Genomic DNA, 16,340 nt, shown 5'->3' with positions numbered 1-16,340 from the left:
ACATGACATTTCTAAATCATACTTTAACTGATGAAGGCATTAGTCTCCATGACAGCATTTTTTTTCAAAACACTCTACTGTTACTGCTATTATGTATGATGTTAATTTGTTACATTTGAGTCTGAACTCTGATGAATGTACCTTGTTGAATTACTTAATTAATTACTTAAATTATTATAAGTAAAATCAATGAAAAATGACCAAGATAAGTATTCATTGAGTTCAAGTAGGCAATAGAAACTTCTATGTTTGTATTATATGTTGCTTTGTTTGGCTTATATATAATGTAAATAGTAACCCATCTTGACCTGCCTTGGTTTGTGAAGAATTATTGGACTCTTTGAACATTCTGAATAAATCATTACTGTTTCTCAGTTGTTTCAGAAACCTCTTTTTTTAAAATAAAAACAGATGCCAAGTGATGTACCAGATACTTTGAGAGATGTAGTTGTAAGAGTTATTTTTTTTGGGACAGCTATCTTGGAATCAGTTTTTTGTTTCTACTTTCTAGCATCAGTCCACAAATTTGTTTATTTTATTCTTTTAAGAGTAGAGGCCATTCATTCCATTTCTTCTGGGATAGACACTATATTGTTGTTTTTGATGAATATAGTAGCTTCTTCTAAGTCATTAACGGTTCTCATCTCATTGGCAAAAATTATTTTTATCTTGGATGAAAAGGCCAGCTGTGCTTTAATGTTGTTTTGTTTCAACAGATGTATTATTGGCTATACTTTTTTTCCTTTGTTCTAGTATTCTGGAAGAATAATCATTGTCAAACCTTATCAGGCTTTGATTGTATTTTAAGAGTGATTTTTTCCAAGCAGATTTTAATATTAGTTCCTTGTCCAGAAATGAAAGACATTTTATAACTAGGGATCTAGGTGGAGTATTTGTTGAGTTAGAAGCAGGTTTCCTCAGTGCTCTATGCTCCGTTTCAATTCCAAATGAAAGTCCTTCTGTCAAGTCTAACAATTCAGGAATACAGTTTGTTAAGAATGAAATCATGTCTTCACCTTCAGTGTTTTCAGGCAGACCAAAGAGCCTTATGTTGTTTCTCCTTTCCCTGTTTTCTAAGTCATCTATTTTGTTAGCAGCCATGTATTCTGTTTAAGCAAATATTCTTTTTGGAATTCTTCCTCTTTGAGTCTCCCTTCAATGTCATCTAGAGAAGTCTCTATATTTGTTATTTTTGTATGGTGCTGCTGTGATAGTTACTTAAGAGTATCAGTCTGTTTTTGACAATTTAATTTGAGGTTTTCTAAGTCATTTTTAAAGCCATCCATCTTCAAAGACAGTTCCTGTAAGGTAGATATCATCAACTGCAGTTCTTTTTTCAAAGCAGCATCTGGATGACAATTCCTTGAGTTGTTCATATTCAGTGACTCAATATATCTCCAAGTTACTTGACAGGAAACGTTTTTATACTTCTACCAAAATTGATATTTATGTAGTTTAATAGTTTATATATTGATTTCTGATGTTTTAAACTTGAAAATAATAAAATGTTCCTATATTATTATACTAGTTTATGAAACTCTCAAAATTCACTGCTCTCAGTTAGTCATCTAGGCTCTGCCCACTTTTATATATTTTATTTGCCTGTCTCTCTGTCTCTTTATTTGCATGCAGTGCTTTGTTGTATCAATGCATTACCCTGATTAAAACGTAAAACAAACAAACAAATAAAATACTCTTGTTGTAAACACCCCTTTGTTTGTAAATATTTTTTATGATTTCCCACAAAGACTACCAAAAGTTACCCCATAGTTCACACAGAAGTATAATAACACTGTGCTAGACTCTTGGCCCACTATAGATCCCATTATGTGTTACTGGTGTACTTTTCTATTGAAACTGCTCCTTGGCCGAATATGTGATTATATTTAACGATATGGAGCTATCTGAAAAAGCAAGTCATATGGTAAGAAGAGAAGGAGCCCACACTGAAATCTGTTATGATGAACATGTGATTGCATTATTATTATTTTGTTTTTTCTTGTTTCTATTCATTTACATAATTTATTTTCTTGTTTTTGCAGCTGTTGGTAGAAGGGGCTGCATAATAAGATATTTTAGGATGTCTACAATGTTATTAATAACCATGTATTTTTGTTCCTGCAGTGCCTGGTGGAATTGCTTCTGAGTCTCTTACTTTTACCCTTCTGGATGATATGATCTTTCTGAAGTGGGAGGAGCCAGCCGAACCCAATGGCCTTATTACACAGTACGAGGTAATATTTGTTTGCCTATTCCACTGCTTAATATTATAATAGTTGGAGCTGTGGTCTTGGTGAGGGGAAGTAAGAATTCAGTTAGTGTAAACATAACAGTGCAATTAATTTTGTTTTCTTAGCTAGAAATCTTGCACAATCATTAAAAACAATTGTGTAGAATAATGATATGGAGTTCACCAACTAATTTTAACTCTGAATATTTCTCTTTGTGACTAATAGGCACAAAGTCTTTAGTGCACTGACTTATTCTCTAATTGCTTGTTTAATCTAAATTAAGGTTGTGGAGGAGCCAGAATCTTTACTATAACTCACTTCTTGCAAAGCAGAGTAAACAGTTCCAAAACCGGTGCCAGTCCACTGTAAGACCGCAATGCAAAATATCTTTTGGAGAGGTGTTAGAAAAGTTTGCTATATAGATTACTCTCTAGTACCTACATTCAAGGTAATAATGTCATGAAGGGGTTTCTGTATTACTGAAACTCTGTAGCTCAAAGAGTTGATTTATTTCCATTTCTTTTCACACACACACACCCACACACACAAACACAAGTATACACACACACACACACACACACACACACGCACACACATGCACACACACGCACATGCACGCATGCACGCACACACACACACACACACACACACACACACACACACACACACACACACACACGCACACACACCAAAAAAAATGGAATTTGACTGCAATCACCAACATTATATGTGACATCTTTGAAAAGTGTGAGAAATTAAATATGATAGATAGTAAGCCATTGTCAAAGGTAAATACTAGGCTAGCTGCCTTGTGGGCCATTTTAAGCCAACCCAGTTTCCCTCAATGGTGAAAATTAAACCCTGTAATATGTGTTTTTGAGATAACACCTTAACCATTACACCAACTCCCAAACCCTTACACTAACCCCCAACCCCAAGTGCTGCATACCAGATGTTTCAAAAATGCCTTGTCTGGAGGAATTCTCTCCAATTCCTAAGTATAGTGAATATTTAAATGACAGAAAGCTATGAGTATACCTTTCATTACAGCCTTATGCATTAATATGCACATATATAACACATTTTTTGTCAATTTAGCACAAAGGGTGACATTATGAACTATTAATGTGCTGAATCTTACAGTCCTTTGTTTGATTTCCACAGTCTCTGTTCAATGGAATCTTTATTTTATTGCTTAAACCTAATTATTTTATATAACTATCAAAGAAGTATAGCACACAGAGCAATGTACAGTAGCAATAATTATATGCTATAAATTAGGATCATCATTAGCATAAACACTATGCAAGTAAAATTTACATTATATTACTGTAACATGCACAACAGTATAAAAAATTCAAAAAGGTCAACAGCAGGTAGCTTTCTGGAAATAGCTCAATTTGTGTACAACTAACATTTTCACTACCACTGTAAATTATTTAATTTAACATTTGTTATCTGGGAAAAGTCCAACTTGGAACAAGCCGATTTTCAGAGGAGGCCTGGGAGAAACGCTCCAGACACATATCTTTGTAATGTGGGAGGAAACTGGAGCACCCAGAGGAAACACACATGAATGCAGGGAGGGCATGCAGACTCCACACAGAAGGCACCCAGCTGAGAATCGAACTGGAGAACCTCTTGTTGTGAGGCAACAATGCTACCGCTGCACCACTGTGCCATCAAATGAAAATTGCTACAAACTTTCAGTCTTCCATCGTTACATGGCAAAACTCCCAAATCTGTGTGGAATATAAGGAGAAATAATAGGCAAAAGAAATCAAAACAAATTTTACTTGAAATAGGTAGGACCACACACAATTCAAACACCAAAAACATTTTGCAAAACTGCTAAATTACAGCAAGAGTGGAACAACCCCTATAATGGAGTTTGTTGGAAACCAAAGGAGGCCTGTCTCCAAGCATTTAAAATACAGACCACTCTTATGTCTGCGGCACACTTAGCCCAGCTGATCACCATGCTACTGTGGTTGAATAAGTTATCTGTTCTAAACAACAATCATATACAAGACAGTGTGTCAGTAGGTAAAGCACAACTCTTGCTGCCAAAACATAACTGCTTATCAATCTTTTACTTTGTTATCCTGAAATGAACAGCCCAAACACTGGCATCCATGAGCATCCATGAGAGATTATTCAAGTGAGTATAAGCAGCTCACAACAGAGTTTAGAAAATGACAATCAATGAAGAGAAGTATGAACACATCCTCTATAAAGCTGCTAATATAAGTAAATCAGATATTAAGCCAAGTGAATAATATAGTACTACTTAGGGTGAGAAACTATTATGAAAATACAGTTCTGAGTATTCTAGGCAGTCATATGACATGACCTAATGCTATCAACTACAACTTTTCACTGAATATTTGTGTAATGTGTGAGTCTGACCAAGCCATTTAACAAGGCAATCTTTACGGGACTACCACGAATAGTGCCACTTATGCCTGGTGGGTTTATTTGGTTAAGAAGTTAATAAAAAAGTAAAAAAAAAAACAATATGTGATAGGTCATGGAAAGTATAACTTCTCTTCACAAATAAATCTGAGTAATATTTTATGATTAGACATGCCTACAGTAAAGAGTTGAAACGTGTCGTACTGATAATTTATCTCATATTTAGAAAGGAATGTCTTCTGTCAAATTTTCTTACCACTTCAACACCAGTGATGCATTCCTTCTGAGACAAATGATGAAACCAAAGATTATATTGAGATGTAGAAGGACATACAATTTATTAAATGACTTCTTAATTTTCATCAATGCTAAACCAGACATAAAAAAATGGAGTACAAACATGAATGTTTAAAAAAGATGAGGGGTTACTTATTTAAGGAACTGTCAATGGTACATGTATGCAAATGCTCATATTCAAAATTTTGTAATGAGAAAAAGGGCAGGTGTAAACTGTTACATATACTGACAGTCATTGCAGGTTATTTGTTTTAAATCCCTACAGCAACAAAAACTATTGCTGCCGTTCTAGAGAGCCTGTCATGGCAGGATAGGCTACCAGACTTGTATCTGATGAAAGCATCTCATATTTGCATTGTGATACCAAAACAGGATATTCTTAGTATTTGTTTGTGTGGAAATCACTTTTCTTTAAATTAAGGTTGGTTACAACTACTTAACTGAAATGACAGAAAAACTAATTCTAACTTGCCCAGAGGTTGTGCAGTATCAGATCTGGTAATATTAGTGTTTTTTGTAGGTGGAGGGGCACAGTTGCTCAGTGCATGGAAGGAAATAGTGACACATATTTATCATCATTGTCATTGTAATCATCTTTATTATTATCATAAACAACCATTTTCCTCTATTTTTCTATATGGAGTTCAGATTTAGAATCAACTCTTGCCACCTCTCTTGATTCAGTGCCACTTTTTTACAGTGCTGTCTGCCACAGGACTTCTGTCACACCATCTGTCCATGTTTTGATTGGGTGTCCTTGTTTGCTCTTGCCTTTTGCCTGTTTCTTCCAAATCTTTTTCTGCTTTTCCATTCATGTGCAGAAACAATAATCTTTTCTTTTTCAACATCTCTACAATTTGAGCTACTTTGGTTCCTGCTCCAATGTCCTTATTCATTCTTACCTACATCAGTGTGCATCCTATCACCCTTCTCAGGCACTTCGTCTTCATCATGTCTAACTTCCTCAAGTGCTCTGCCTTCACTGCCCAGATATCTGTAGAAAACAGTAATACTGGTCGCACCCACTGTTTTATACATGGTACTTTTCAGCCTTTTTGGCATTAAAACACACAATCCATCCACTTAATATATATATATATATATATATATATATATATATATATATATATATATATATATATATATCCACTTAATATATATGTATATAACTATATATCTATATCTAATCTATATATATATATATATATATATATATATATACATATGTAGAGAGAGAGCTTGATATAGGTATACATATATAGATAGAGATGTATCTATCGATATGTATGCACAGACACACACACACACACACACACACACACACACACACACACACACACAGATGCACACACATATACACACACATATTCTAAGAGTTTGTCTGCTGTTTTTGAGCAGATGGAGATCCACCATCATCATTCAGAGCCAAAAATTGAAGACAAACTGAAGACTTGTTTGTGGCACAGAACCATGATAAAAATAAGTGCTTTCATCATTTTGTGATTTAGGGGGCTTCTTATCAGTTTGAAATGAATACTTTGAAGCTGACTGGTCATTACTTGAAAGAATGAACTTTGAAAACAGAGGAACAAGCAGTGTGAGTGCAGTAGCATGCACCAAACCATGTTCAGGGAAACCACTGCGGTTATTAATAAATATGTGACTAGACATTCTTTTGCAGAAGATGAGGCAGTGGTGGAATATTAAAGAAAGTTAAAATGATCAGAAGAAGACTAGGTGAAGAACTTTTAGGGAGAATTAAATATTTACTTGTTTCCATGTGAAGTAAATGACACCAATATATATGTGCAAGGTGATAACAACTCACAACTACAGAAATGCACTAAACTTAAAGTTTTTAAGAGGAATAAAAACAGAAGAAATTAGAGGATGTAACTTCTAGAGTACTAAGTAAGAATGACTGAATGAGGTTTCTAGAAAAGGGCAATGATGTATTAGAAGTCATAGCTATATGTAACAGTAGCTCAAAAATAAATAAAGTTAGGTGAGAATGAAAATAGTCGGTAAAGTAAAGACAGGAAGGGATATAAGGAAGAAAGTTGTTGGGTTAGGGGGCTATAACATAACTAAGAGATATATTTAAATTTATCATTCTAGAAGGAGTGTATATAAATTAACGAGGAGGGGATATTGAAAATTTAACAGAAATTTCAGAGACTAGATGGATTATTAAATTGAGGCAGACATAGGGACTGGTTTAAATGAAAAAGTTCTCGTAAAGCCTATCCTAAAAGCTAGGAATCTATGTAGGTGAAGTATATTACAAATGCTATAATAGTAGTTTTATTAACAGTTTTTTATCGGCTTTATATGTATTTTTATTGTTATTATGTGAATAGACAGACGTTTTATTAATATAAGTAAGTGCATTTATATATATATATGTATATATATATATATATATATATATATATATATATATATATAGAGCACTGTAACTTTAAATAGTAGTTTACAAAACATTGTTGCCATAGTATTTTGTTTTGAGGAAGATGATTGGTTAATGCCAGTATGAATACTATTTTATAAACTCAGAATGTTGTTGTTGTCTTTCGGTTTTTCCCGGTTAGGGGTCACCACAGCGAAACTCCGGTCCGCTAATGATTGGCAGTAGATTTTCACGAACGCCGAGGTGCCAGATTGACGTCCAACCTTCAACGAAGGCACGCCTATTTACGCATGTCTTTTGAATGCCACCCAACTGCGGGTATGGACATGCAGACTCCACACACAAGGCACTCCCCGCACTCCAGCTGAGAATCAAATGGGAGAACCTCTTACTGTGAGGCAACAACGCTACCGCTGCACCACCACAGTTGTTTTATAAACTCAGAATGTAATTTCTTATTAATGTCTGAAGAAAGCAGTCTGCGATGGACTGTGAAAGTGGTCACATCATTAAAGTGTGTTTTTATTTTGTATCCAGCCTTCCGCGTTGTTTTTTTTTTTTAGTCTTTTATGTGTTTTTTATATAACTAAGAAATATTTAACAGTTCTTGAATGGCTTGAATGACTTGAAGAAAAATGTTCAGAAACAGACCATCTTATAGAAAAAACTGACAACATCATGTGATGATCTTCTGGGCTGGCTATAAAAGATAATTTAGATATCAAAATGTCTGTCTTAGTAACCTAATTAATACCTGATTCTTTTATTAAAAACAATGCCATCACCAACCTTTTGATTAGTAATGAGATTTATACCCCGGTTTCAAGGAATGAGATATCTATTGCTTACTGGAGAATTGACTCATACCTAGAAGAATTCTTAATAGATGGTAGGATTAGTGTGGCTACTTACAATTTTTGGTACAGGTTAACCCTATTATACCTAACTTCTTCAGAATACCAAAAATTCACAAATCAGTCAAAAATCCACCATTTAGGCCTATAGTTTCAGCTAGTGGTTCTAAAACCCACCCACTAGCAGTATACATAGACCATAATGTGAAGAAAATAGTTTTTAATACCCCACACCTGATACGAGATTCATGGGATTTCTTGAGTAGATTAAAATCTTCCATTTGGAAGGAAGGTCTGATTTTTTTGACCATCGACGTAAAAGATTTGTTCTCAGTCATCCCCAAGAATGAGAGACTAAAATTTTACCACAAATCCATTACTTTTCAACCCATACTGTCGGACAAACTGGTTAACTTATTAGTTGAATTAATGGAACTTATTCTGGAGAACAACTACATTCACTTCCAGGGTGAATATTTTCAGCAAGTCACTGAAGTAGTTATGGGGACAGCGTGTGCCCATGCTTATGCAAATCTTGTTATGTTGGGATGGGAAAGGCAAAATGTCCTTCCTGCACTTATATGTGAGGTATTTGGATGACATTTTTATTTTGTGGGATGGTAACCCTGAGGGAATACCTAGATTCCTGGTGTACCAAAATGCTTGCACCACATATTTTAAATTTACACATGAGTGGAACAAGGATAGAATTAACTACCTGGATGTAACTGTGTCACACATCATTGGAGGATTTAAATCTAACATCCATAGGAAGGATACCTGGTGTAACAGCTATCTGCAATATGATAGTTGTCACCCCCGATATCAAAAAAGAAACCTAGTGAACGGTCAAGCTATTAGGATAGCTAGGATGACATCTGACTAGAATGAACTGGGGACAGAATTAAATAAGCTTAAAGAAATGTTCACTAACAGGGGCTACCCTAGTGAACTGGTCACCAAAATTTTGGAGGACGTTATCAAAGGATGGATTACCAAATGCACCCCACTTTTGGGGGTGGGTCTTGATACAGAAAACACTCAGGATTCAGAAAAAGAGTTTTTGATAAAGCATTTATTACAGAGTCTAACCATTTTACCAAACCTTTGAGTGATATACTACAAGCTAATTGGAAATTTTTAAAATCAGTAAAGATCTAAGTGAAATAGTGGGTGACAAGCAGAGGTTCACCTACAGGATAGGAAAGAATGTTAAAGAACTCCTTGAGGGTGATCGACTCAAAAATGGGGAAGTGAGAAGGGGAACAACATCTTGTGGAGCATGCAACCTTTGTTCCTAAATCATTGGTACACAAAATGTAACCTTAGAAAATGGACTGCAGAGTAAAATCTATTTCAAAAAAGGCAATTGTGCAACCTCCAAACTAGTATATTTAGTAAAATATGAGGGCTGCCCAAGTTTTTACATAGGCAAAACTGAGAAGGTGCTCAAAAATAGAATTTATGAGCACCTTTACGACATAAGAACAAGAAAAGAAGCTAGTGCCTTATATAAACACTTATGTGAGTGTGTCAAATTTGGGGGCATCAAGCTTGGTATTGTAGATGTAGTGGTAAAGAACCCAAGAAGAGCTGATTGGATATTAACATTAATAAAAAAGGAGTTGATATGGCAACTTAAGTTAAAGGACACCTTCCCCCCTGGTCTGAATGAATATGTATCTGTTAAAACCATTTTAAGGGAAAGGGCAGCTATTATAGGATGAATGGAGACTTAAATAACATGTTGTGTTTCTGTAATTTTTGGTACTATATGCATAAACAAAAATGAATTTATTATTTTAACATTTTAAATTTGTGGAAACGGTTATGACACGCTTGGTAAACATTATATTTATAATGTGAAAGGCTATTTTATATGACATGTACTGCAAGGGGTTAATTAAGGAGGGTATTTAAGGAAGTGATGTGAAAGGCATTATTTGTCTGATTAAGTCTCTGTGGTGAGACAAAACCACTCACATTATTTTAATGGCTTTTTATATTTTAATAAATTCTTGAAGCTGTTTAGTTGCGACTGGAGTCCTTTCAACATTTATTTATTTTATTAAAAAGTTTAGATGAACCTTTACAGTGCATGTGGATTTCCACACTTTTGAAGCTTCATCAGTCTAGATAATCCTTTATAACAATTGTTTTATTAGTCAAGGGAGGCTTTAAAAGAAGTATAACAATGTGGAAAAATCCATTTAGATAAATTGTGTCTCTGAGTAACAGAATTGGTAAAAGCAACATACCAAACAATAATTAATGAATATAATGAAGGTAACTCAATCTTTTAACTAGGAATGACATTTTAGAATGGACTAGCCTACAGTCCTCCCAAGTAATAGGCCTTTATCTTATATTCTATTAATATAGATAATAACCCTGAGGGTGGACAACCTCCGTGGTGATAGGCTATTACAATTCAGTTGTCCTTAAATTTCTGCAGCTTTTGGGTTATTATTTGTAACTATAGGGTTGTAGGTAGCTAAGAAGGCTTCCTTATTGAAAACATGCCATGAGTCGCTCATAGCAGTTTTAATCTGATTACATTAGTTTTTGTAAATTGCATTTAGAAGAAGTGGGTTCATCTCTATGTGGTGTACTTGCTTTAAGTACTGTTTTAGTTACAGATTAAGAGAAAATGTATAGAATGAAGAGTATGTTATTTATTTCTGACTGAGAAGTATCAACACCAGTAGAAGTGAGAAGAGATGAACAGTCAGTGAAAGAGACACTAAGATACATAGCAAAGACTCCTTCCAGGCAAAAAGGTCCAACCAACTACATTTGTTGGAGGAAGTAAACTGGACAATGATTATTAAGGGGTTAGGAAGTACCAGTCTACTGTAATCACTCTTTAATTTAGAATGATTCCCTGAAGCCACATTTGGACTAGTAAAGTTTTTACTAACTTTTGAAGTCTAAAACTAAGCAGTTTGTTCAGCATGAGATGGGAGGTATCAAAACTTCCAGCCTGACTTAAAATCATACATATATTTCTATTATTTTTCACCATGTGTCTAGGGTTTGAGTTATAATAAGTCTGTGTCCAGGAATGAAGAGGCAGGAAGTTGAATACTGACTAAGGATATAAAAACGCTGTGTAATTTTTAGTGGTGAGTTTAATAGCGAAACAGGTAAATTACAACAGATTGTTGAGCAAATCAGATGCAAAATTGCCAGTTATTGTGAATTTTCATGTTCATACTGATGTTGCATTGCATGGGCTAGCTTCATCACATGCCACTCATATAGAAATTGAAACAATTAGTTAACTAGGGAAAGCTTTTTGACACTACCTAAAACCACGAGCCTGAAACAGAAAGTATGTCACCGTTATGACTTATTCCAAAGGATCAAAGCAGTCAATTTTATTCAACTGCTCCTTTAGTTGAGATAAGTGAAAAGTATGTCACAGCTGCAACTCAAGTGCAAGGTTCAAAGCGGTTCATTTTATTCAAATACTCCCTTAGTTCAGATGAGTGAAAGCTATGTCAATGAAACTAAAATATAGAGTAGCAGTGAGTAGTAATTAAAGTCAGATTCAATGGGTACTGTGCTACTTGGCATTCCTAAAAGTAAAGTCTTTGCTTATATTAAATCCAGAGCGACCTAAGTGCAGAGGTTTTGTTAAGCGCAGGTGGCACAGCATTATAAATCATTGAATATGGTCCATTTGGTAAGTGTTTGTTTAGCTGCTTGGCCACTTGACAGAGTGCTCCAAGATGATACTGAAGAAGGTCATGCCCATCCTGGGGGATAATGTAGGGCTGCTTATGAGTGGCAGTATTTTGGAGAAATGAGGCAGAACTGCAACCTGGAGATGGCCACATAGTCCAGTATGTCAACGATGGGCAGTAGCCTTCAATAATCAAGTAAATGGGATCATTCATCTGCATAGGGGAAGGTACCGTGGCCCATCAGTGATACAAATCAGAAAACTTCCCACCCAAGGAGGCGATTAGGACAAATAAGTAAACATGTCTACTTTTCCAGCAAGGGCACAAGAAATTCTCACAGCTGCCTAAAACATGCCCTTCCCCCAGACAACTCTTGCCTTACTGTATGTGGGCAGATCTGCACCACTAAAAACAAATGGGCTCAAGTCAAGAAAAATGTCTGCTATAGTGTGAAAGTCTTCTGAGCACTTAGTGTGATGAAATTGTTTTGATCACAGTTGGATTTGATTAAGAATTCATTTTTAAAGTAAGAATGAGACTTGCTATATATAGGTAACCAGGGCCTGTAATATATAAGGACACGGCTTTAAGGGATTAGTGACATTAGTCTGTGTATCCATTAAAGGGATTTGACACTCTTCTCACCTTCTTGGTCATTTTTTTATAGGTTCATAGGTTGGTGCTAGGCTATCTGCCCGAGGGCATTTATAAGCCTAGCCAGAGTGTGTCGGCTTTCGCCGTCCCATTGATTAATTAACTGATCCTCTGTCAAGCAGAGCCAATGAAGTGATCCCAGGGGTGTATTTTCTTTTACCCATCCACTCGTCAAGGTTTCTCTTGAAGAGTGTTAGTGAGGGGCTCTGCCTAATGTAGTTTGGAATTTTGGGGAGTCTCTGTGACAGGCATCTATCTCTCCAGCATGTTCTGTTTATTGTTGTGGCAAGATTTAGCTCACTAGAGCGCGTGGCTTGCAGTGATTTGGATTTCTTTAGGTGGAGCATGTCCATCAATTCTTAGTTGGACATGGCTTTGTAAGTCAGGCAGAGATCTCCTCTGAGTAAGCGATATGCCACTAAGTACAGCAGGAGTTTTTTTCAGTCGGGCTGCATAGGACATATGTTTGAAGCCAGTAATCCTCTTGGTGAAGTACTTTTTTGGTCTCTCCAGCTGTTGGAAGTGTCTTGTGAGGTACATTCCAAATGGGGCATTGTATTCTATGATGGGTCTGATAAGTGAGGCACTATGACCTCTTTATTTCTAGATGTGAACCCTTTAGTAATTAGATGGGATAAAGAAGGATTTCCTAACTACTTTGGCAATATGATTGTCAAAGTAGAGATTACTATCTACCTTGGTCTCCAGATCTTTTATTACCTCTTCTGTATTAAGGGGGCTGCCATATACGTGGTAATTCATGGGTGTTTTGTTCTTCCTAGATGGGATGACTATGCATTTTTTGGCATTTAGCTTGAGGCCATGACTTTGACACCAGGCGTCCGTCTCAGTACAGCCCTTTTGGAGGATGTCCATGTCAGCCAGAGAGTCAATTATGGCTCCCGGTTTGCAGTCATCAGCGAACTTGGTTAGCCATATTCCTCCTGTCTTTGCCTGTACTTCTGAAAAGTATATGCCAAACAGTAGGGATCCCGGGACCGAGTCTTGCGGGACACCACTTGTGACTGGTTTAGAGTTGGACCTGGAGCCTGCTATTCTTACCGTGTGAGTTCTGTCTGTAAGCCAGTTGGCAACCCATCCCGTGAAGTAGGGGTTTATGTTCAGGCTAGTGAGTTTTTCTGCAATACCTGAGTGGGGAATGGTGTTGAAAGCCTTGGCGTAGTCAAGGTTGGCTGATTGAACAACATTTCCCTCATCTATGGCCTTGGTGACTGTCTTAAAGAAGTCAAGCAGATTTAGTAGGCATGATCTGCCCCTAACAAAGCCAAAATGGGTCGGGTCAAGTGTTTGGAGGTTCCCAATGTCTTTGTTAATGAGTTCCATGATGATGCGCTCCATAGTCTTGCAGACCAGGCTAGTCAGGCTTATAGGGCGATAGTTACCAGGGTCAGTTGTGGCCCCTTCTTGTTGGAGTGGAATAACCGTTGCTGTGTGCCATTCTATGGGCACGTAGCCTGTGGAGAGGCTGAGGTTGAACATTGTGTTTATGTGGGGGGTTAGTTTGTTCTGTAGTTCGTGCAAGACGCAGCCTGGACACCATCTGGCCCCATTGATGCTGTGTTTTTGGCTTTTGAAAGGGCTATTTTCACCTGTGCGTCTGTGATTTCCAGGACACTACACTTTTCCGGTAGTGTTGTGGGCCCTTTTGGGGGTGAGGGGGGGCTGAAGTTTGCAATAAATCTGCCAGGATGTTGGCAATATCAGTAGGTTCAGTATATTTTGTGCTGTTTTGCACTAGTTCAGTGCATATCTGTGAGTTGCCACTTAGATTCTTAACATAGCTAAAGAAGGCTTTGTGGTCATCTTTTGAACCTTTGGCTATTTTTCTTTCAACGTTAGCCTTGGGTGATTTCATGAGGGACCTCAGTTTCTTACTGATACTGATCAGGGATGTCTTTCCTTCTTGAGATTTGCTTTTTTTTCTGAACTAGTTTCCTTCTTCTGTTGTATAACCTGTTTATGGCAGGGGTCCACCAGACTGGTTTCCTTCTCTTAGATGAGTGAGTCTTGGTTTTGCTAGGGATTGCACGATCCATGCATCCTTGTAGGTACTCATAGAGTGCATTTGTAAAGGTTTATGCATCTTGGGCAGCGTTATCCTTTAGCGTGGGGGCTGTGCAACTTACTGCCTATGTCTTAAGTAAGGTGAAGTTTGTTTTAAAAAAGTTTTTTACTGTGGTTTCCTTAGTTGGGTGTGGTGGTAGGGTGTGGACATCCAGAGTGATTAGTTTATGGTCTGATCTAGCCAGTGACAGGTTGACCTCCGATGTGGAACACCTGTTGCCCATGTTTGTGATGATCAGGTCCAGTATGTTTTCACCTCTGGTAGGGGAGTTTACCAGCTGATCCAGGGCATTTGAGTTTATGAATTCCAGGAAGTGCTGGGCCTGGGAGTTTGTACTCGAGTAGTTTTCCCAGTTAATGGTAGGGTAATTGAAATCTGCCAATATCAGGGTGTTTGGTAGGACCTTTATGTTTTCCACTGTCTCCAGAAAGGTGGAGTGCTGGTCCTGGGTCATGGAGGGTGATGTGTAGCAGGCCATAATTTGCATTGCAGATTTGCCCGATGTTAGTTGCACATGGATGATCTCAGAGGTATCATGCTGCACCACTAACCTGGAGGTGTAGGTATCCTTGATGAATATTTATACACCCCCTCCATTTTTATTTCAGTCCATGTTCTGTGGCCGAAACATGTGGTATGAGTTGTAGCCCGGTAGTGCTGTGGTGCTCTCTGGTGCCTTGAACCAGGTTTCAGTTACTGCACAGATGTCAACATTCTCCATACTGAGAAGTGCTTTGAGCGCGTGCATTTTGAGATTTAAACTCCTGGCGTTGAGTAGCATAACCCTCAGTTTTTTGTAAATGTTGCTGTTTACGGGGGTGGGTTTGACTTTTGAGCCGGGGCAGCAAGAGCCTTGGCCACTATTCGAAAGCCTAGGGGTGACAGCTGCAAGCCATCTCTTGTGAAGCAATGCGGCTTATTGAGCATGTCGTCCCAGGCTAACAGACACTGGATCCCCTTTGAATGACACTAGAAACTTAGCCAGTTGTTGAAATTGATCATTTTCTCTTTATACTGAGGTATCATTCTTGGTGAGGGTAGGATGCTCCTGAGGGTCAGGGTCATACCAGCCTGGGCTAGATGATCAGAGAGCTCTTCCTTGTCTCTTTTCATGTAGTCCAGGGAGGTAAGTCTCATGTCATTCACACCAACATGAACAATGACAAAGTCATATTTGTACTTGTTCTGGAGTGACCTGAGTGCTTGTGTTATGTGGCAGATTTTGGCTCCCGACAGGCAGCTAACAGTAACCTTCTGCTTGTCCAGCCTAGTGAGTGGGACTTTAGTGTGCCTGACTATGGAATCACCTATTACTAGTGTGTTAGGTATGTTATTTCGCCTTAAGGGCTGTGATTTTGTTGCAATAACTTGTTGTGTGCTTTTTTCATAACTGTTTTATGATTTGTAGAATGCCCTCAGATCTTGGATGCATAGGTTCATAGTTTTATAGGAGGTTACTTGGCCCTAGAGCCCTTACAAGCCTAGCCAGATATATCCTAAGTTGCCCCAATTGCTTGTGGTTAGGTGAGTGACATTTGTAGACATAAGGGTCTGTGGTAGTTAATACAGACTTCCTCTGTCCAGCAGGGATATGGGCACCACCCCAGGAATGAATTTTCAGTCACCTATCCATTGATCTAGGTTGTGTTTCAAGAGGGACAAGGAGGGGCTCTGTTTCACGTGAATTATAAGCTTGTTCCAGAA

The 16,340-nt window shown here is 37.4% G+C and overlaps 1 protein-coding gene across 1 annotated transcript in view; it reads left to right on the top strand.

Moving 5' to 3' along the window:
- The window catches only part of PTPRU (protein tyrosine phosphatase receptor type U), a 4,710,560-nt gene that overhangs the window by 2,698,671 nt on the left and 1,995,549 nt on the right, over positions 1 to 16,340 (top strand). Inside the window, exon 9 of the mRNA XM_044089740.1 lies at positions 2,125 to 2,234. Coding sequence (XP_043945675.1) covers positions 2,125 to 2,234 — 110 coding nt within the window. The remainder of the gene's footprint in view (positions 1 to 2,124; positions 2,235 to 16,340) is intronic.

This window comes from Protopterus annectens, chromosome 1.part1 (genome assembly GCF_019279795.1).
Source record: "Protopterus annectens isolate FY-2018-M chromosome 1.part1, PAN1.0, whole genome shotgun sequence".
NCBI classification, from domain to species: domain Eukaryota; kingdom Metazoa; phylum Chordata; order Ceratodontiformes; family Protopteridae; genus Protopterus; species Protopterus annectens.
The sequence above is the reverse complement of the archived record's forward strand: the minus strand, read 5'-3'. Positions and strand labels throughout refer to the sequence as shown.